Raw genomic sequence first — 21,503 nt, forward strand, 5'->3', positions numbered from 1 at the left:
ATAGACATATCGACGCTTAGCATCAGTTGGAATTATTTAAAAAAAGTTAAGACCTTGCCGTCTTGGGTTCTATGGAACAATCATTTCAAAAGAAAAAAGAAACATGTCTAGTGCAATAAACAAGAATACAGCGCGCTCGACTATTTGCAGCTTGTTTTGAGATATTTAACTGATTACCATGCATGATGGGTGGCAAATGTGCATGTCAAAAATATGGGGTATTTCTTGTAATGAGGATCATATAGAGTTGACTAACTAAATTGTCGTATGGCCTGACCACTCACTTGAGAAGCATTTCAATAGCATTTACAAGGTTTACAAATTACTAAAAACACCAAGTTTCAACTAGTGTGGTGAACGGCGAGGTCAAAATGCTGCTGACATAAACGAAGTGTTTGTACCATGTAACTCTGTGGGCCTAAATGTGTTCGAGAGTTACAGCTGACTAGATGACATATTCAACTTTAAAAATGTTTTTCTTAAGAAAATACACGCATAGTGTCATCAACTATTAGCAACAATCAATTAAAATTCCATAAAGAAAATCAGTACACACAATGATTCATTATTATTTTTTATTTCCATGATCCAATTCAGAAATGTACATAGAATAAGATTTTTAAGGACAATGATTGATGTTTATATTGAAATATATGACTTCCAAAGGCGTTACACATGATAAGATAATGATGTTGGAAGCTTTATGTGTTAATCTGGGACTGCATTCTTTTTAATGGATACTACTACAAAAAAGGCACAGAACCCTTTTTCTGTAAATCAATATGTCAACAACAACAGCATATAAGCAGTGTTTTTTTTCATAGTAGAAAGAGGAAAACTGATGTGCTACATTATTATGTAACACTAGACAATGTATGTTCACATGATCGTCACTTGTACATAAGTACACTGAACTTCCAAATGACCACATTTATATACACAAATGATAAACACCAGCAATATGTCATATGTTGATAAAATATTGGTGTACCAAAAATATGCTTTTTTAATTACTATCTGAGTCACTATCAGAACCGAAGATTTCCTCTTCATCCTTCCTGCCTCTCTCAGCCTCACTTTCACTTCCGCTCCTGCTAGCACTGCGTGACCTTGACCTACTGGGTGACCTTCCTTTGCTTCCACTTCGACTTCTTGACCGTGACCTTGACACACTTCTGCTGCCACTTCTTGACCTACTTCTGCTGCGACTGCCTGACCTTGATCTAGATCGGCTTGGTGTACGACTAACACTTCTGCTGCCACTACGTGACCTGCTTCTACTTCTGGAGAGCGACCTTGACCCAGATCTTGATCTACTTCTGCTGCGACTTCCAGATTTGCTTCGACTACGACTTCTTGATCTGCTATTGCTTCTACTACGACTTCTAGATCTTGACCCACTTCCACTGCGTGATCCAGAACGCGACCTTGAACTGGATCTGCTTCGTGACCTTGACCTCCGACCTTCATCACCACTGCCTTTTGGACTTGGGAACTCATCATCTACAAAAATATATCAACATATGGAAGACATTCATCTAAATTAACATCTTACATTACCCAAACTTTTTTTTATTTCTACCTTCCTACCAAACAAAAACAAAACTCATCAAAATTTATTATATAATTATGGAAGATATTGTTTTCAAACTCACTTCTTTTCATCTTATGTTCTTGTTCATTTGCATAGGAAAACAAAATTGATCATCTACCTTTAAAACACATGATCAAAGGCTAGTGGGCAAAACCTTCATGTGAATATGCTGAACATTTTTTAAACGTGTACCACCAAGGTGCAGAATGTGCACAACCCTGTCAATGGCAATGCATAGGCAATATGAGAAACAAGCTACTAAAATGACCAATCAACTGGAGTATATTGTACCATTGTTTGTGGTCTGTATGAATTCCTCCTCTTCCTCCTCCTCCTCCTCTTCATCCTGTGGTGGCTCCAACATCATCAACCTCACATCCTGAAACACACATGCAGGCAAGGTTAACAGCAACCATAAAAGTAATGAAGGCCATGCTTAAACACAAGCTTTGCAAGTCGAGGTCAACATTTGTTATGTTTTTCCTTGTTGTAGGAACTTATATGCAAAGATAAAATTAGAATTTTACTAGAAAACTCGAAAGAGCCCACAAATAAGCTATTTCTCTGATAGCTTCATTAACCTTAATGTTAAATTGTGTTGATTGTCGACCTATACACTTCTGGAACCATTTGAAAGGTAATTGATTACTCTTTACATATATGTTAAATCCAATGTTAGTAAACTTATTACAGTACATTTGCATCTGTTTTCAACTGAAATCAGATGTAAATGACTTATTTTGCAATCTTTGTTGGCCAATAACATATTTGGGATACTATTCTGTGTTTCATATTTTCTTTTTCTGCATACCATAAGAACATGAGGTAAACATGCATCCAAAATTCAGATATTTGTTGGTCTAATTCTATAGCAGTAATATAAGTTGTTTTTTGCTATGGTTAGATTGTGACCAGTTTTATGTGATAACCATGGGCAATTTACAAGATATGGTCAAGGAATATGCTATTGAAGAACTTAAAAGGTGACATCAAGCATGGGAATGCCTCTTTTTGATAACAAAACAGGCATCAAAAAAGGATACCACCATTATAGCTATATTTACAATATTTAACACCAGATCTATTGTTACCTGTGCTCGCAGTTCTCTGTCGTTCAGATCCCTGTGTTTGACTACCAATCGAGATCGGGCAACCTGTGCCCCTGCTGTCTTACGACGCTTGCTCAAGCGCACTCTTAAAATAAATCAACATGGCATTTTGTACATTATATATAAAGTATATAATTAATAAATAATAAAGTGTAATTCTATATCCTCTACAGATAATAACCTTAACAGCTTAACTCCAAAACTTTCGACATGCACACCACGTATATCCCCATAGGAAACGAAACTTCCCGTTACACAAACATAGTTATGACAGAACCGGCCGTGGTGAGTCATAAACGGCATCACGTGCAGGCCACACAACTGTCCCAAACGGCCTGGCACACCAGCGGCTTACAGAGTGACATTTTTATTACACTGCTCATCCCAGATTGGTTTAAGGCTTTATCATACCTAGGGACCCAAAATACGAAACTTGCTCGCTCTCTTCATATTTGCACAGCTTTGTGACTTTTAACACACAAGTTTTAAAGTAAATTAAAACATATGTTGTATACTTCAAAAACTATATATCATATGGGAATGCCATCTCACTTGATTTAGGGATATAAACCCGAAATGTACGGGCTAATGATCAGTGAAACTGATGATCAGCACCCACCTGGTTTCCAGCTCATTGTAGTAGCACCCATCTTCCCTGAAAACCATGAAGTAAGTCTCCTCGTAGCCTCGTGTCAGCTTGTTCTTCACGTTCCAGTTGTACTCACGAGCCAGTGTGTAGTCATACCTGCAGATAAACGAGTGTGACTTTGAGATTTTAACAAAAAATATATTTTATCTTTCTATTTTTACCCCTACTACTAATGTTGGGAATTGTTCCAGTTTGACTATAGATAATCGGTTCCACTCAAGTAACAGATTATTGACAGTACAAGTGATTTTTGAATATACCTTAATTGAAGCTTTATTCTTGTTCAAAAACTTGTACCCGTTATCCTTTTTTATAAATGAACTCAAAGGGCAAAAATAACACAAAAAAAAACGAGAAAAAAACCCGAAAAACTCGCTGGCCAAATCGATGATTGATTCTAACCAAACACAATCGATTATCACTAAACTGTAAACAATAAATTTTCGATTATAATTGATCATCAGAACATCACTAGCTACAATTGAAAAAAATTCAAAGCCCAAAATCATCTTGTATTGTCTTCATATTCACTTTTACTTCTGGGCAGAATGCAGAATTACCTGCGCTTATGCAAGATTTTCTCGGTTATTTTGCTGAGGAAAGAAATACATGTAACACAGATACTTATTATGTAATGAACAGGTAAACAAGTTCACTACTATAGAAATAATGGTTACTGAAAAAACTCACAAATTTACTTTTTCATATGTAAAGGGAGGTAACTACAATTTGCTACAAAGCTATATATTTTTCGAAATTTCTTTCTTTAAAGTTTTATAACAAAACATTCAATTCTTGTAATATAATCAATAATAAAATGGAGGGTGAGAGTGGTCTAGTGGTATAGGTGTCTGTCTCTCACCCAAGAGGTTGTGGGTTCGATCCCCACCAGGCTACTTTCTCATAGCCTCTCAAAAAGGACACAGTACTGGTTTCTGCCCAGGAAACGGAATCGAGAATGGTTCTATAAGCTATCAGCTTTCGTCACAATCAAGCTTAAATAAGTTAGTATAAACCAAGATTAAAATATGTTAAAAAGACAAACAAACAAAACCATCTGTGCAAGATAAAATTACATATGTAAATAACTCACTCATCATCGGCCATATAATCTTCATTCTCATCCTCGTCCCTCTTACGTTTCCCGAGCGTGTCTGTCGTTGGTAGGAAGTACGCTACAAACTGTTCACCACTCTCATCAACTGCTCCTCTGCAAGTTTACAAAAAAAAACTAATTCAATGAAGGTAATTAATTATGTAAATAAAAAAAAATATTATTATTATTAGTCAGATTTTACATTTTTAAGTAAAACACTAAAGCATATCATGTGGTAGATATCCAAGATGTCTGTAATTTACATGAACAAATGTGCAAAGTACTGGCTTAAATTTACCAGAAAGGAGAACAGTAGATACCTAACGTTATGCTAACGGATGCTTACTGCAATAAATTGATGAGGCTAATAGACCAACACCTTCGGCAAATTTCTGTCAAGTACTTAAACCCTTGTTGTTTAAATTTTGATTAAAGATCTAAAGATGTGTGATAATACAACATTTGATACTTTTGAGTGTGTTATATTGTTTAAAAAAATCACTATTGAATTTGTATTGAAATTAGCAATTTGGGGAAAAGGTCTTTCACAAGAAGATCAATTATCTAGAAAACAAATTTAAGCACACATGTACATGTTAACGCCTTTGTCCAAAACCATATGTACATGTTAACGCCTTTGTCCAAAAAATGGTTGTCTTCAAAATGATTAAAGATACACCCAATTGATATAGACCATGGAATTTTGCAAGATTGTATAATTCGAGTCTTTACACAGCACAGTCACTTAATAACATGCAGACTAACTATGGTATGCTAACAGCCTTCAATTCTTACCTGATCATGGCTTGAGACATTTCCTCCATGAGAGCCGGTCCTGACCTGTCTTTGGGGGCCGGGTCCGAGTCAAAGATTACCTGGGCAAATGGATGCTTCCATAGCTGTAATAGAAGGTAACAGATATTTTGTCAATCAGTATGATAGTAAATTGCTTAAACAATTATATAATTGTCTAACTAATTAGTCTTTCTAAAGGTTTACAAGTATTAAGCCTTATTTAAATGATTTTAGTGAAGAAATAAGCAGATAACTGTTTCAAATTATAAATAAAAATACATTACAATGTACATAATACATTTAAAACTGAAGACCTGAGTGTTGACTTAAAATCAGTAGACATGCTTAACTCTTATATCAATCAATTCAAACCTTTCCTGAAAAGAAATTTAGTATTTCAAAAGCATCGTTTAATTTTAACCTTTTCCACAAATTTGACAATTTCTTTAACTGTTTTATTCATAAGAGAGGACTTACATGTGCGCTTAAATGCATTCTTTCCAAATAAAATATAGCAACTTGTGTAAAAAATATTAAGAGACAAATTTTTATCAAGAAATATATTACATTTCAAAATTGACCATTTCAAATAAAATAATATAAATTTATTAAACAAATTTTGACGCACTTTCAATGCAATTAGAAAGTTAGATCGCTTATATTTTTTAAGAGGAAGGTATGCTCACAGATTTTTTGCGTTCATCGTTGAAAGATTGTTGGACTGGATGTCAACTCATTTCTGTTGTACTTTTAAATGAGATTACATTATTGAAGATGAATAAATGTGAACACTTAACATAATGTTAAAGAATTTTTTGCAAGGATTTAATGAAAATCTTGAATAGAAAATATTGGTTTGAAAAAAATAATTATTAGCTAGACGCCAAATGGTAACCCATTAGAAGAGCCTTTGACACAAACATGCTTTCCCACGCAATTGCAATGCAAAATAACATCGAACCTCCGACATGCTACCTCATCATGGCGAACGTCAATGGCAAGTTTTTTGACAATCCTAAAATGCATGGTCAAGATACAGCCCGGACAAGAATCATTTCAACATTTGACCTCCATTCTTGAAATTGATCTTTGATGTTCAGACCTGGGTGTGGAGGCGACGAGCTACCTTATCATGGGGAACCTTCATGGCAAGTTTTTTGAAAAATCCTAAAATGCATGGTCAAGATACAGCCTGGACAAGAATCATTTCAACCTTTGACCTTATACATTGACCTTTGACTTAAAGACCTGCGTTTTGTGTGCAACACACCACCTCATAATAATAAACCTTTATGGCTAGTATTTTTGAAAATCCTATAATGTATGATAAAGATTAGGGATGCAAACTAATATTTGAATATTCCATCAAATGTCAAAATCAGTATTACAATACTCCATTTTTTGTTGTTGGATAAATAGAACAATAAATCTTTTGCCTACAACCATGTTGTTAGGTATAAAGTTTGTTTGTCTTACAATGATTGGCCCACAACGCCAGAGGTGTGAGTGTGATGGCAATTAGATAAGTGACATAAAAAAATTTCAATAATTTTCAGTAAATTGAATTGCCTTCAATTGCCTTTGCCAATAAAGGATTTAAGGAATGGGCCTTCACACCAATGTACATGTATGAGCTTTAAACTTACATGTAAACCATGTTTAGATATCATGTAAATGTATAGCATAGTGTTTTAGGATATATATCCTCTATCAAATTACAATAGAAGAGTCAAAATCCACATATGTTTTTGTTTTATTATATTACTAGTTCCCAAGTTGGTTTGGTTTTTCCATAGTTATATTTAGTTGAGGTCAATCCCAAAATCAGACTGCTCGTCCAACAAAAGACCCTACATCAGCGCATTCATGCCATTTGACCAGGAATCCATCTAATTTCACATTGTTTACAAATATAAAGGCACTGGAATCAGGGATGATAACAGAGCCAAGTTGCCAATCCTGAAAATGTCTGCGTGGGGTTCAGGGGGCCGCCGAAGACCCCCGATGGGTCCAGGGCAAAGCCCTGGTGGGGGGACAAGGGGGGCGAAGCCCCCGAAGCTTTCCGTATTTCAGGGATTCTAATACCCTTTTTTGCCTTAGAATAGTGTTCAAGGAGTACACCTTTCGGTTTGGTAGATATAATTATGTACAACACGAGACATCCACAATCAAAACAATTATCAGGAATCTTAGCAGTGAAATTTAACACCTTTGTCTTTAAACAAAGTTAGATTTACTTTTTTTTACCTAAAGTCACAGGCATTAGACATGTACCTGACATTTTGGTTCAGTTGTCCACTTCCCATAAAACTCAACTGGCTATGATCAAATGCCTGTGTATGAACAGTCTACACTGTGGGATGTTTGATTTATAATAATGAACAACATATCGATTATCAAGCTTGCAAATGTTTATTGTAAAAGTGTTAATTATTCAATTTTTATGTATCATAAAAAGAGTATTTATTCCATTTTCTGCACATTTGATGAGAATATAGTGTTATTAATTATTATATATATTATTCCAAGTAATATCCAAACGGGACTTAAATGCTTTGGCAGCGTAGCCGTTGTGGACATGGTGGACTTTGACGTATTCTGGTCCCTAAGCCAGATTTTTTCCCCTCATGGTGTTACATGAGTCCAGTAGAACACAAACTAGATTATCCCACGGCAGTTCAAGTCTCTCAAACAGGCTTTCAAATTCTATGAAAATTGATTAAGAATCAGCTCTAGTGATTTTTAAGGAGGCCAAATGTCTCAACACTATTGTTTTCTCTATAGCAGAAAAATTGCTGCAACAGTTTTCTCATTGTGTATGTTGACTTGTCTTAGTTGAAACAAAACCGAGATCCATTAACTCCTCCACATGTTCATCATTGAAATGGCTAGCCACTCTGTAAGTCATCTTGTATGATGCTGTACACCTTTGAAGTTTTAATTCGCTGAGAGCTTTTGTATCTTTGGCAAGTGTCTTAAGTAAGACACACTACTGTGGTGCCAGGGAGCATGTTCAGCCATAAATCCAAGTATCATGGCCTCTGGATTGAATTGTCAGTCATTGACAGGAACAATTGGATGCACTGGCTGAGGTGTCTGTTCATCCCTGACTTTTGTAACCATCAACATAACTGGAAATACAAATTACAACTATAGAATTTAAATCTCACTCAAACTGGGTCCTCAAGAAGTTTTGTTGAACTGTCTCAAATAGAAAATAAAATGACTGCCTCTACGTAATATGTATTACTACTACAAAATATGTATTCATTTTTTTTGTTTAAATTTGAACCAAACCAATTTTCATTTGAACCTCCGGGAGGCTCCCATTATGGTCAACAGCCACTTCTTATTGAGAACAATGCTTCAAACATTATGAGAATAATAAAGAAACGGTTTACAGCGTAAACTTCAATCGGCCAAATAAAATTTGTAAAATAAAAATCGATTATTATGACACAATCCGAATCGGGATGTCCGAAATAATGCTACATGCGCAAAATTCATAATCAGTTTGATCACTTTCTATTAACTTAAAAAGAAACGTTTCGAGAATTTCTCTTAAAAATAAATGGCAAATATACCCTTTAAATCGACGAATCGATGTTTTTAGAAGTTGGTGGTGGTCGTTTTTTTCCAATTTTCCAATACCCGTTTATTCGTCTTCGTCGTCTGTCATATCCGGATACGACCATCCGGATACTGTCTTCTAGTCCCATCGGTAATTTCCGTAATCACCGGATGCTATCTTAACCAATCATATAGCTCAATTGCCAAGACGTAAATAGGTTCGTTAATTTCCGACTTTACGCTTCCGGAAAACTCACCTTTCGTACCCATATTGTTCGAACTGAGCTCGATTCGCTCCCTGTACCCCTCCCCCCTAGAAAAAAACTCAACGGATTTACATTAATCTCAAAATCGATCCGTGAGGCCTTAAATCCGGAATTCCGGATTAATCCGGAATTTTATCATCCCTGTCAGGAATTGAAATTATTCGATATTGTATGTTTAAAATGCATTGCTTTTTTTTTTGGGGGGGGGGGGGGGGGAGGGGAATCAGGGTCTGCCGCGTGTACTGGCAACAACAAAGTAGGGTTAAAATGCCCTGGCTATTACTTCAGCGAATAATAATAATAGTTTACTACAACTTCTAAAAGATGTATAATGTTAATCGAATATTTGATCGAAAGAATTACCGAATTATCAAATCACAATTTTGCCATTCGTTTGCATCCCTAGTAAAGATACAGCCTTAACAAGATTTGTTTGAATCTAACCTTGACATTACAGCAACCTAAACCAACTGACCTCAAAATCGATAGCTTTTAAACAGCTAGTCACAACCAAATAGCTTGAGCTCCCTGGGCATAACAGTTATTGACCAGAAACCATGGAGACAGACAGACGGTATGATTACTATAAGGCCACCATATGGCCGCCATTAATGGCATTAAACTCTTCTTAATATGGCCCCTTGGTTCTTATATCATTCTGAACTTCACTCACCTCAAAGTCAGGGAACACAGGCAACACCTCAATAGGCTCCACTTTGGGTTTGCTGTAGTGTTGTGTAATCTGAAAGTTAAGCATAGACATGGATTAAACCTGTGGTTAGAACAAACTGACCTGGCCCCAATTTCTCGAAACTTCTTAAGTCCCTTATAACAGGATTAAGCTAAGCTCACTATTTTTGGTTTTCAATAAATTGCGTAATCTAAACTTCTTTAAGAGTTTTTGTATTTTAGATAGGAATTATCATAATGATTATCAGAATAAACATTTTTTCATTTATCAAAATTCTATTTAAGTATGTATTTTGGCTAATGGAAATAAGCTACTTAAGCCTGTTAAGCTTAAGAAGTTTCGAGAAATTGGGGCCTGAATTACATTTCCAAAAGACTATGTATGTATATGTAACTTATGAGTACATTGTGTATCTGTGACAGCGGATAAAACGGAGACATGGTATATTGCCTAGGGTGTTGTAATGGAACTATGACTTCATATAAGCCGGTTCCTTTAAATGGAGTCTTATTACTGACAGTACCGTAATTTACTTGATTCTTCCCACTAAAGCATCATTTGTTTCAGTTACCCACTTGTCTACAGCATGAGATGAGACTCAAAGCTAATTACAATAACACAATAGACTACAGAGATTCCAACATCTGATAATTATCAATAGTCGTCTGTTTGAGTTTAAGGGATTCATGCCTAAAGCAGGGTAAAGGGGCTTAGACTTGTGTTAAGTGTTTCCAAAGTTATTTATATTCATTTCAAGGCACTTTCTTCTGTTTTTTATGCAAATGTCTGAACAAATTTGATCTTCACATGTACAGTAGTTTGATGATGAAAGCAAATTTTTATTTAAAGATGCACTTGTGAACCCAATTTAGATTTACATGTACCACCATTTACACAAATGTTTTAATATACCATTTAGGCTGAATAAATTTCAAAACAATTGTTCTATGAAGAAAACCGAGTTTAATTTGAAAGCAAGGTGCAGAAAACACGGTATTTATACCTGATGAGACGATAGTAGATCACAGAAAATCATTTAGCACTCACCAATTATTTAATATATATTTTTGTGTTTTCAGCTTTTAAATACAGGGATCCAATCTTGTTATCAGATGAGTAATTAATATTTTCCATAAATTTATACATTGTTTAGTATATATAGTAGTTTAAGGTTTATCACTCAAAATTTACTTGAGGGATTTATCATGAGCCTTAGAATTCCTCAAAATGACATGTATACATGCAATTTAAGGACTTCAAACACTAAATATTCAGATTCTCACCTCTTCCTTAGCTTTTTGAAATGTTTTCTCAATGGCAGCAATCTGACTCTCTCTATCCTTGTAGAAGTTGTCCTCTGTGATGGCCTTCTTAATGTTGTAGCCCACTCTGTAACATATACCAATGGCTTTAATATAAGGATACATGGCCAGCGAGAAGAAAACAAACTAATGAGAGAAGTCCCCTAATACACCCAACAAAAGCCTTCTCTGTGAACTATCACCATGACTTTACAGAGAATTGAATCATAATGATTTCACAGAGAATTTAACCATTATACCTTTACAGAGAAGTAAAGCATTATGACTTTACTGAATTTTAATCCTAATGACTTTACTGGGAATAATATCATTATGACTTTACTGAATTTTAATCCTAATGACTTTACTGGGAATAATATCATTATGACTATACTGAATTTCAATCCTAATGACTTTACTGGGAATAATATCATTATGACTTTACTGAATTTTAATCCTAATGACTTTACTGGGAATAATATCATTATGACTTTACTGAATTTTAATCCTAATGACTTTACTGGGAATAATATCATTATGACTTAACTGAATTTTAATCCTAATGACTTTACTGAAAATAATATCATTATGACTTAACTGAATTTTAATCCTAATGACTTTACTGAGAATAATATCATTATGACTTAACTGAATTTTAATCCTAATGACTTTACTGAGAATAATATCATTATGACTTTACAGAGAATTTAATCATTATGACTTTACTGAAATTTAATCATAATGACTTTACTGAAAATTTTATCATTATGACTTTACTGAGAATTTAATCATTATGACTTCACAGAGAATTAATCATTATGACTTTTCAGAGAATTTAATCATTATGACTTCACAGAGAATTTAATCATTATGCCTTTACAGAGAATTTAATCATTATGCCTTTACGGAGAATTTAATCATTATGCCTTTACAGAGAATTTAATCATTATGCCTTTACGGAGAATTTAATCATTATGCCTTTATGGAGAATTTAATCATTATGACTTCACAGAGAATTTATCATTATGACTTTACAGAGAATTTAATCATTATGACTTCACAGAGATTTAATCATTATGACTTTACAGAGAATTTAATCATTATGACTTCACAGAGATAATTAATCATTATGACTTTACAGAAAATTTAATCATTATGACTTCACAGAAAATTTAATCATTATGACATTTCAGAGAATTTAATCTTTATTACTTCACAGAGAATTTAACCATTATGACTTTACATGGAATTTAATCATATGACTTCAAAGTATTTAATAACAATTTTCAATCTATATTGCTCTTATGATGAATTTCTATCGATCAGCCATTTAGACTGGTAAAAAGTATACATTAATATGTCCAAGCATAAATCTTCACATATATACATGCACTGTATAACTATTACTTGCAAACACAAACTTATATTTAAATAATTCCTTTGACTTCATGACTTAGGGAAAATTTTCAGCAGATTGAAAAGTTCATATTTTTACAATGATTACTTCACATTCACCTTTCTTTTAATCAACATTTTTCATCTGCACTTACCATTTTCATTTTAATTTTGGTTGATGAACATAGTTTAAAGCAAAAAAGCAATTTTCCATCAAGATTATTATTGCATTCATGCAAATTACAATGTTTGACACGAATTTCATATCTGTCGACATGTATATACATTATATTCCCAAACACTTACTTTGTTTCTGACTTATCAGCCTTTTGTGTGAATCTGTTGTACTCTGTCGAGATGTATTCTGTCTTCCTCAACCATGAGACATTCATCTTATTATGTCTGGACCTGCAAGACAAAAACAAGAGCCGTCGTAAGACAGCGGGCTTGACTACGCCGCTTTGACTTAGGAGTGAATACAATAACGATGTAATATTACCAAGATTGGTCTCTTTATGTCAAACCTAACTAAAATTCTTCGATACATTAGGTGACTTTGATGCTGCCCTCCCACCAGCCCACCCGAACAATGACGCAAGTCATTCAAATAACTTGATTTCCCATTACGAAAATGTGGTTAAGAATATACAAATATGCCTTTCAAAAGAAATAAAAAATCAAGGGTCATAATTTGTATTTAGGGTTAAAATGGAGTTATGTTTTTTTGTGGTAAGATGGTCGTAAATCATTTTGAATTCTATTAAGTGCATTGAATGAACGGTATAGAAGTGTTTTTTTTATTAAAATCCCAACTTCCCCTTAACTTTTACTTGCCAAAAACTTAAACCTAAGTCAATCAGGAGCCATAACTTGCATTAAGGATATGGAGTTATGTAACCTCATAGGGTGATGGTCCTGAACAATTGTTTGCAGTATTAAGTCAAATAGAATGAAGGGCATAGAAGTTATTAATAAATATCCCAACCTGCCCTAAAACTTTAACCTAAGTTCCATAGACAATCAGGGGCCATAATTTGTATTAAAGATAATATGGAGTTATCTAACCTTATTATGTGATGGCTCTGAACAACTGTTATGTAACCTCATTGTGTGATGGTCCTGAACAACTTTGTGACGTTTTCAGTCAATTGAACAAAGGGTATAGAAGTTATTAATAAATATCCCAACCTGTCCTAAAACTTTAACCTAAGTTCCATAGTCAATCAGGCACCATAATCTGTGTAAAGAATAATATGGAGTTATCTAACCTCATCATGTGATGGCCCTGAACAACTGTGTGAAGTATTAAGTCAATTGAATGAATGGTATTGGAGTTTTAAGTGAAAATCCCAACTTGCCCTTAAACTTTAACCTGCCCTAAAACTTTAACCTAAGTCAGGGCCATAACTTGTATTAAGGATAATATGGAGTTATCTAACCTCATCATGTGATGGCCCTGAACAACTGTGTGAAGTATTAAGTCAATTGAATGAAGGGAATTGGACTTATAAGTGAAAATCCCAACTTCCCAAAAACTTTTACCGGACGCCGACGCCGGGGCGAGTGGTATAGCCAACCTATTCTTCGAATAGTCAAGCTAACAAATCATTTCCACCTGAATTTTGGGGCGATTATTTACTTAATTTTTGGTACTTATTTTATTATGTATTATGTTTCTTTGAGATGTTTAACTACCCCATATTGATTTATTAGGATGTTTTAGGCAAAAACTGTGTAAATATCAGTTAAATCTACTACTTGTAACACATCCAACAATTTTCACCATCAACACTAAATATACTGGTAATCTAAATAGGGCTATTTAAAGTATAAATTTGTAAAATCATATTTCTTAAGCCATGTACCGTTTCTGGTCCGCAAAGGATGTGGATTCCTCATCCAGTAGTCTCTCATCTTCAGGTTCAAGGTATGCTGAATTTCATTTAAAATTAAAGTATTTTTGTCAAAAATACAACCAACTGGAACAGACAGAATCACAAGCCTTTCAATTATTGATAACTGAATTTAAATTTAAGTTTAATTTCTATTCTTTTTCACCAAAATCAAGGAAGCATGCTGCATCTTCCAGTATTTACAAATAAAACTAGAGCTGTCACATTATGTGATGAATGCCCCCGAATGTGACATTGACCTATGAACGAGGTCAGTACATGAAAAGTTAAAGATCAAACAAATACATATGGCAAGTTATTTTAAATTGCCTCTGAACATAAAAAAATACCATACTTGACAACCTGCATTCTTATGTCTTTATATTCAGCATTCCATTGTGAATAAACACCGAAGTGTGACCTTGACCTTAGAGGTAGGGACATGGTTCTTGCAAGCGACACGTCGTCTTGGTATGCCGAACACATGTGGCAAGTTATTTTAAAATCTGTCCATACAATGGAAAGTTACAGCCCGGACATGACAACCTATACTCCATGTCCTTATATGCAGCATTCCATTGTGAATAAACACCTAAGTGTGACCTTGACCTAAGAGGTAGGGACATGGTTCTTGTACGCTTGTGGTTACAGCCCAGACACGAGTTATTGAGCCAGACACACGGACGGAGGGAAGGATGGACGGAAGGACGGACGGTGCGATTTTAATATGCCCACCTTTGGGGGCATAAAAATGATAGTTATAAAACCATACTGTTTCATTGGCAGAAACAAGTAAATTTCAACTACCAGGCCTCAACAAATCCACTTGCATGCTCCCATTTGCAAATAAAATAATGAGGTCGGGTGAGAAAAAATTCATTCACACTCATCCCCCCGGGTGAGTACCGTAAGATCAAATACTGGATGTAAACAGTCAAATCAAAACCAGAAATGTAGCAATATTTTTTCATCGAATTCACATGGTTGAAAGCGGAGACTGTTTGATGGATTGTTTATTGTGTGTTGTAGATAATTCTTTAGGAATCAAATAAAACAAATGATAAATTGTTAAACTATTTCATTAATATTAAAAAAGTCATAAAAATATTTTTAGCAATTTAAAATTGATTTAATATAAGCTGGTAATATACAATCTAGATCCTGACTTCTTCATAAATGAATCATGCAGCAGTAAGGGGTCGGGATTAAGTGAAAGATCTCTGTTACAATAATCGAGCGGATCGAATTTTAATGTCTTTGAAAGTAAATTTGATTGGCTGCAAAACTAGCTTATGTTTAATCAGTATTACCTGATTTTGTTCGAAAATTTAGGGCAAGTAATTTTTGCGCAGGGCAAGTAGAAGTTCAGGCTCACTCGTCCTTAAACTTTTCCAGGCCTGATTACTCTATCAAAATCTTGTATTAACTTGTGAGTCTCCGGCTATTCCATTCTGTATAATTCAACAAACTGACTGACAAACCTTCTGGGTTGATTTTGTAAGTATCTGGGTTGATGAGGTCAATGGTGACTCCAAGGTCGTGCTCTGTGAGAAGGTCATACTTGAAGGAACGCTCCAGCGATGTTGGCTTGTACTGAATAAACCTATCAATAGCACACAAATCAATACATAATGGGATAGAAGTACAGTCACACCCCGTTGGGTCAAATTCCTTGATGGCTCGAACTTGATGTAAAGGACAGATTTCTTTTAACTGAATGTAAGCATTACAGATTGGCTTGATTTTTCCGAGGCTCTAGGTATTTTCGCCGGTCCCTGGGAGTTCGAGCCAACGGGGTTTGACTGTATACTAAATTACCTTGAAAATCTTAAGACTAAGTAATGAACATAAATGGTGAATGAAAGTGTTTATAAGAAATTGCCAATCAGCAGAAAAAATTGTGTTCTTTTAATGAACTGACTGTATTATTTTTTAAATAAGTCTTATGACAGGATATATACCTGACAATTATTTATTTAATTATGACAACATTTTATCAAACTGCAGTTACTGCACCTTGTTGGATCGAAAGGATATGTGATGAACTTCGGGTCAAATGGGATATCTGGCAGAGTATTGTTGTACTTCACGGAGCATACCAACTCTGACCTGAAATGAACAACACATCAATCATAAATGTTAACTTGCACAACATTTTGTTTTGTACAGTCTTCGCAATAACCCACTTGCCCAGAGCCTTCAATAAGGAAGATATACAGTCAGCTTGCCACTTGGGCAATCAAATTTCAAGTAATGAAAGTAATAATGATACAATGCTTTGAATCAAATTGAAAGCAAATTTAATCAAACATAGCTGTCAACGAAAGCAGACTTTTGGATGAACAAGTCCCAATTCATACACTACTGCTTGGCATTACATTTTTGAGCTAGCCCTGCTGCATAAAACTCATAAATTGAGCAAGCCTGGAATGCATTTTACTAGCCACAATAATGCGCGTATAGTGAACTTTTTTAAGATTTGGATATTCAATTTGTTCCCTAAACGCCACAAGTCGACTGATTCATACCAATGTAAAATATATTCTTCAACTGTAAATTCACAATGTTTAACACTGCATTGTTAAATGGAAACACAAAAGTTACACATAAATTATTTTAGGCAATACCATTCTCATAAAAACACTTGTTTAATGAAATTCAAATTCAGATCGATCTGTCAATAAAGCATCGCCAATTTTTTAACTATCTAGCAGTTGCCCTTTATCTTTCCTCTCAATATACTTAGCGCTGGGCTCTGTCATTCTTGGCTGGAAAAACAACAAGTGGGATATGGACGCGTAGAGTTGTCAAAGACTCTAAAGCGGCTGTTTATATGGACTAGCATTTTACCAGTGCAGGGATTGCGAGCTTGACATAGTTTGGCATTACCTAATTACCACATCATTTGATCAGCAGTGCAGTTTGCTCCAATTTTTGCATGCAGTAGCGGTAGTAAGTCAAGTCCAATTATACTGGACATGATTGTTTGGAGATGTATCATTCTTTTTGGGGTACTTTTGCAAAACAACATGTTTGTTTTAATTGATAATTAGTGCCATAGCTAATAGATTATATTTTCAGAAAGTGAGATGTAAACAAACATTATATTTTCAACCAGGGGCCATGATTACGAACAGTCTCAAGTCCAAGTCTAGACTCAGAAAATCATTTTTATAAAGGAACAAAAATCATATTTATTCCATTTCTTTTTCCAAAAAAATATTAGTAAAACATTCAAAGAGTAATATATTTCAGCAAATTTTACCATCAATGCTCTGATAGAATGAAAATTACAATCAAATGAAGTTTTACAATAATGAGTATTGAGTCTAAACTCAGACTTGAGACTGTTCGTAATCACTGCCCCAGGTGTTTCATGATCAATTTTCTCAATATTTTTCAAAAAGTTTGAAAGCAAAACTTACTTTCCTTAAGGTATGCAGTGCTCCAGCGAGGATTTGAAAAGGGCAGGGTGGAGTTTTGAAAAAGGGCAAGCTACATGAGTCGTGTAGGGGCAATTGGTGGTGGTTGTGGGAGGGGTCCACCCCTGTCACAAGGGGGGTTTTGGGGGGTCTCCCCCCCCATGAATTTGTTCTGTTTTTATAGTCAATTTAAATAATTTTCATGATTTTCAGACTTGAACAAAATGGGTTGGGTTTTTTTTCTCAGAATTCAGAAGGGTGTGTTTGAATATATCCAGTCTTCCCGAAATGTGCAGGTCTGCCGGACATGTCCGGCAAATTTTGTACGGGTCCGGCAGGTCTTCCGAAAATGACGGTCCAGATGACCGACATATTTTGAGACGACTAAATAGCGAAAAGGTATTTGAAAGCGAAATGTCTATAAAAACATCCACTGATTATTTGCCTTTGCGGTAGTTAGTCGATCCCATACTGATATTGACGTCACATAACATCGCCAAAAGTCGGCCATTTCGGATTTCCGATATGCTTTCATGATGTTGATTCCCGGGGATAAACGAGTAAATATGATTCATCAGTAAAGGCATTTTATTAGAACAGTTTGATAGGTTCTTGGTTTGCAACAAAGTACAATCAAAATCGTCGGCACTCAATTTACTAGGGATAAAACGATGATCGAGTATTGTCGAAAGTCGATTGTTTGTGTCTGAGGTCGGCGATAATCGTTTTCATTATTCCATAATCGATTATCGCTAATGTACGGCAAAGGGAAGTAACCGTGTTGTTTATGTTCTGATTTTCTTTAAAGCGGGAAATGGTACGGACTTATACGGGGTTATACGGCAATTTATTCTCAATTATTTTGGAATTAAGTTATCTCCTAAAAACATTTTACTAAATTATCAATTGTAACCTGGAATATATAACAAAACGGCATATAAAACATAACTGATTGTAATATGTTTATTCATTTACAGACATGTATGTACAAACCAATATAGTTTTGGATATATTTGTAATATATTCACTGATTCCGTTTCGATTACATAATCAATGATTGATTGAAATGGCTCGTCCGATTATTTTCGATGATCGATTATGACTTTGGTCCGATTTTCAATCCCTACAATTTACATCGTCTGCAGTCAAAATGGCGGCGGCAGGTGGAATTACCGGATGACCAAAAAACCAGAAAGCACCTTAATGGCGGCTGTGTTTAAATATTTTTTTTGCGAGACCAAGTTTGTTTATTTTTACTTAACGACATGTCAATGTAGTGTTTATATGCTGTTATTTTTTGTGAACTAAATCAGGAAAGCAATAAAAACAGTTGACATTCATTTTCTTTAATCTTTATGCATATTTTTTCGGACAGGCAAATATTTTTTCAGACAGGCAAAAAGTTCCAAAGTGCCTTTTTACAATTTCGGGAAGACTGTATATCAAAATTAAAATTTGTCATTTTGTCTGTGGTAGTATTCAAGATTGTATTTGTCTGGACTCTTCTTTAGTGCAATTCTCCTAAAAATCATGTTTAATGAAGAAAACAACAAAGACAGTCAAAAATTTGAAGAAATCAAATAAATAAATACACAGACAAATATGAAGGGGACGATTAGTTTGGTACGATTGTAATTGGGTACGAATAAAAATAAAATGACAATTCACTGCCCTTGCTTAAAAACTCCATAATAAATAAAACATAGAACATAAGTAATTGATAAAATAACTCTGAAATTCGTTCTGACACAATGGCGGTTTGGGCGAATTTTGTCATTATCGTGGACATGATAGGTAAATGCTACATAAAGCATCAACATATTTTTGTGGGTTACAAAGAAATTTCATCATGAATATTTTACAAATAAACTTTCAAAACATTTACTGAAAAAGTGATGTATTTGATTGTTTTAGCGCCACCTTTCTTAAGTTTACAAATTGGCACTAACCGTCTGCTTCAAATCAACAATTGTTCAAAATGGCGAGTCTTATCTGTACAATACAATTAACAATTATTTTAAAAGATTTAATTGTGCTTGATACCATTTTTCACCATCCTTCGCATTTGCTATTGCATTTTAGGAACTTTCATCATTGAATGAACGAGTTCTCAATGTATATTCTGACTGGCTAACATTCAATAGCTCCGCCTCCTGCCGATGTTTCCATATTTGGCTCTTCCTAACTATTGGATTAGAGGATGACCGATTATGAATACACAGGTAGTCTGCTCACTACACAAAGACACAATTTTGAATTAGCTGTCATATGACTTGGATGAGGCACATGGGAAGATGAAAGGGCAGTACGGCATATTTTAAGCAGTCAATGGGGGCATGGTGACACCTAGCGGAAACACTTTTATCATAATTATTACGTAACTTGTCTCAATGTCAGCGGATTAAGGGCTGCCAATCTTTCATAATGATTTTAATAGTAAAAAGGGCACTAATGTGATTATTGGCACTAATAGAGCATTTGTGAAAAGGGCACTACTCAAAAAGGGGGCCGGGCAGTATGGAAAGGGCACGGCGCTGTGCCATTGAAAAACAGGATAGCTGGAGCACTGGTTTGTGTTTATCCATTTAAACAAGACCTTGTGTTTAATTTTATTTTTACTAATTTTAATTTGCAGTATTTATTTGGATGATGTTTTAAAGCTAATAGAACATCAATATTTGTCAGACAGGAAAAAACGTCTCAGCTTAACTATCTCATGAACTGGCAAAATATTTTATACAATTTCGGTAAAACTGTCATGCATACAAATATCTTCAAAAGCGTATTATTCCGTTTGGGCAAAACAGTAATAAAAAGTGTAAGCAATGCCAATTAAGAACACAGAATATTTCACTAAAATTATTGCAAGCTGACGAAAAGACATCCAAAATGTTAAACATTCAGAACACAGCAAATACTACCCAATCAAAATATTTGAGATCGTGATGCACTGATCAAAACCGGGGAAATTTGTTTATAGTTTTCCTTTTCGGATACATGTATTTAAAAAATAAGATAAGAAATTGACAGTTAAAATCCACAAACCTCTTATCCCCTGCTCGCTTCCTATCAGCCCGATCTTTTGATGAGCTTTGTATTGTCGGTGGCATCGCTACAAATGTCTTTTTACGTTTCTGATTAATTTACATGAAGAAATTCATCCAAGACGCCATGTTGTCACATCTGTACTCAAATCAATTCGATGTTGATATCGTTCGCACCAGCTCTCGGTTACATACAACCAAACTTTACACTACGAGTGACCCCCGCACATCATTACTTCCCCTTTCTCTACTTGAACACTGTCTGAGCGATGATGGTATCTATAGATAGCGTTAAATTAAAGACGAGTATTCTAGTATGTTTAGCTATGAATATTTCAATATGCTACACCCATCTGTAATTACTATGGTTTGTCAAGATAAAGCTATGTATGTATGTATGTATGTATGTATGTATGTATGTATGTATGTATGTATGTATGTATGTATGTATGTATGTATGTATGTATGTATGTATGTATGTATGTAGGTATGTATGTAGGTATGTATGTAGGTATGTATGTAGGTATGTATGTATGTATGTATGTATGTATGTATGTATGTATGTATGTATGTATGTATGTATGTATGTATGTATGTATGTATGTATGTATGTATGTATGTATGTATGTATGTATGTATGTATGTATGTATGTATGTATGTATGTATGTATGTATGTAT

The 21,503-nt window shown here is 34.6% G+C and overlaps 1 protein-coding gene across 1 annotated transcript; it reads right to left on the bottom strand.

The window, feature by feature from the left end:
* Positions 1 to 561: 561 nt before the first annotated feature.
* Positions 562 to 20,973, bottom strand: LOC128208838 (RNA polymerase II-associated factor 1 homolog). Its single transcript, XM_052912464.1, has 13 exons — positions 20,826 to 20,973; positions 16,375 to 16,467; positions 15,840 to 15,961; positions 14,332 to 14,398; positions 12,773 to 12,874; positions 11,054 to 11,159; positions 9,753 to 9,821; positions 5,244 to 5,347; positions 4,446 to 4,562; positions 3,323 to 3,448; positions 2,686 to 2,788; positions 1,886 to 1,973; positions 562 to 1,503 (listed from the first exon to the last, which is right to left on the bottom strand). The coding sequence occupies exons 1-13, from the start codon at positions 20,888 to 20,890 to the stop codon at positions 1,007 to 1,009; spliced, it is 1,659 nt and encodes a 552-aa protein (XP_052768424.1). The 5' UTR covers positions 20,891 to 20,973; the 3' UTR covers positions 562 to 1,006.
* Positions 20,974 to 21,503: the final 530 nt, after the last annotated feature.

Source organism: Mya arenaria, chromosome 11 (assembly GCF_026914265.1).
Source record: "Mya arenaria isolate MELC-2E11 chromosome 11, ASM2691426v1".
Classification (NCBI taxonomy): domain Eukaryota; kingdom Metazoa; phylum Mollusca; class Bivalvia; order Myida; family Myidae; genus Mya; species Mya arenaria.

Excerpts from the sequence above, each read along its gene's own strand:
- LOC128208838 (XM_052912464.1), bottom strand. The coding sequence starts at position 20,890 with ATGCCACCGACAATACAAAGCTCATCAAAAGATCGGGCTGATAGGAAG. Across the intron at positions 14,399-15,839 it reads TTACAAAATCAACCCAGAAG|CATACCTTGAACCTGAAGAT; the intron begins GTTTGTCAGTCA and ends AATGAAATTCAG. Across the intron at positions 1,504-1,885 it reads CATACAGACCACAAACAATG|ATGATGAGTTCCCAAGTCCA; the intron begins GTACAATATACT and ends ATATTTTTGTAG.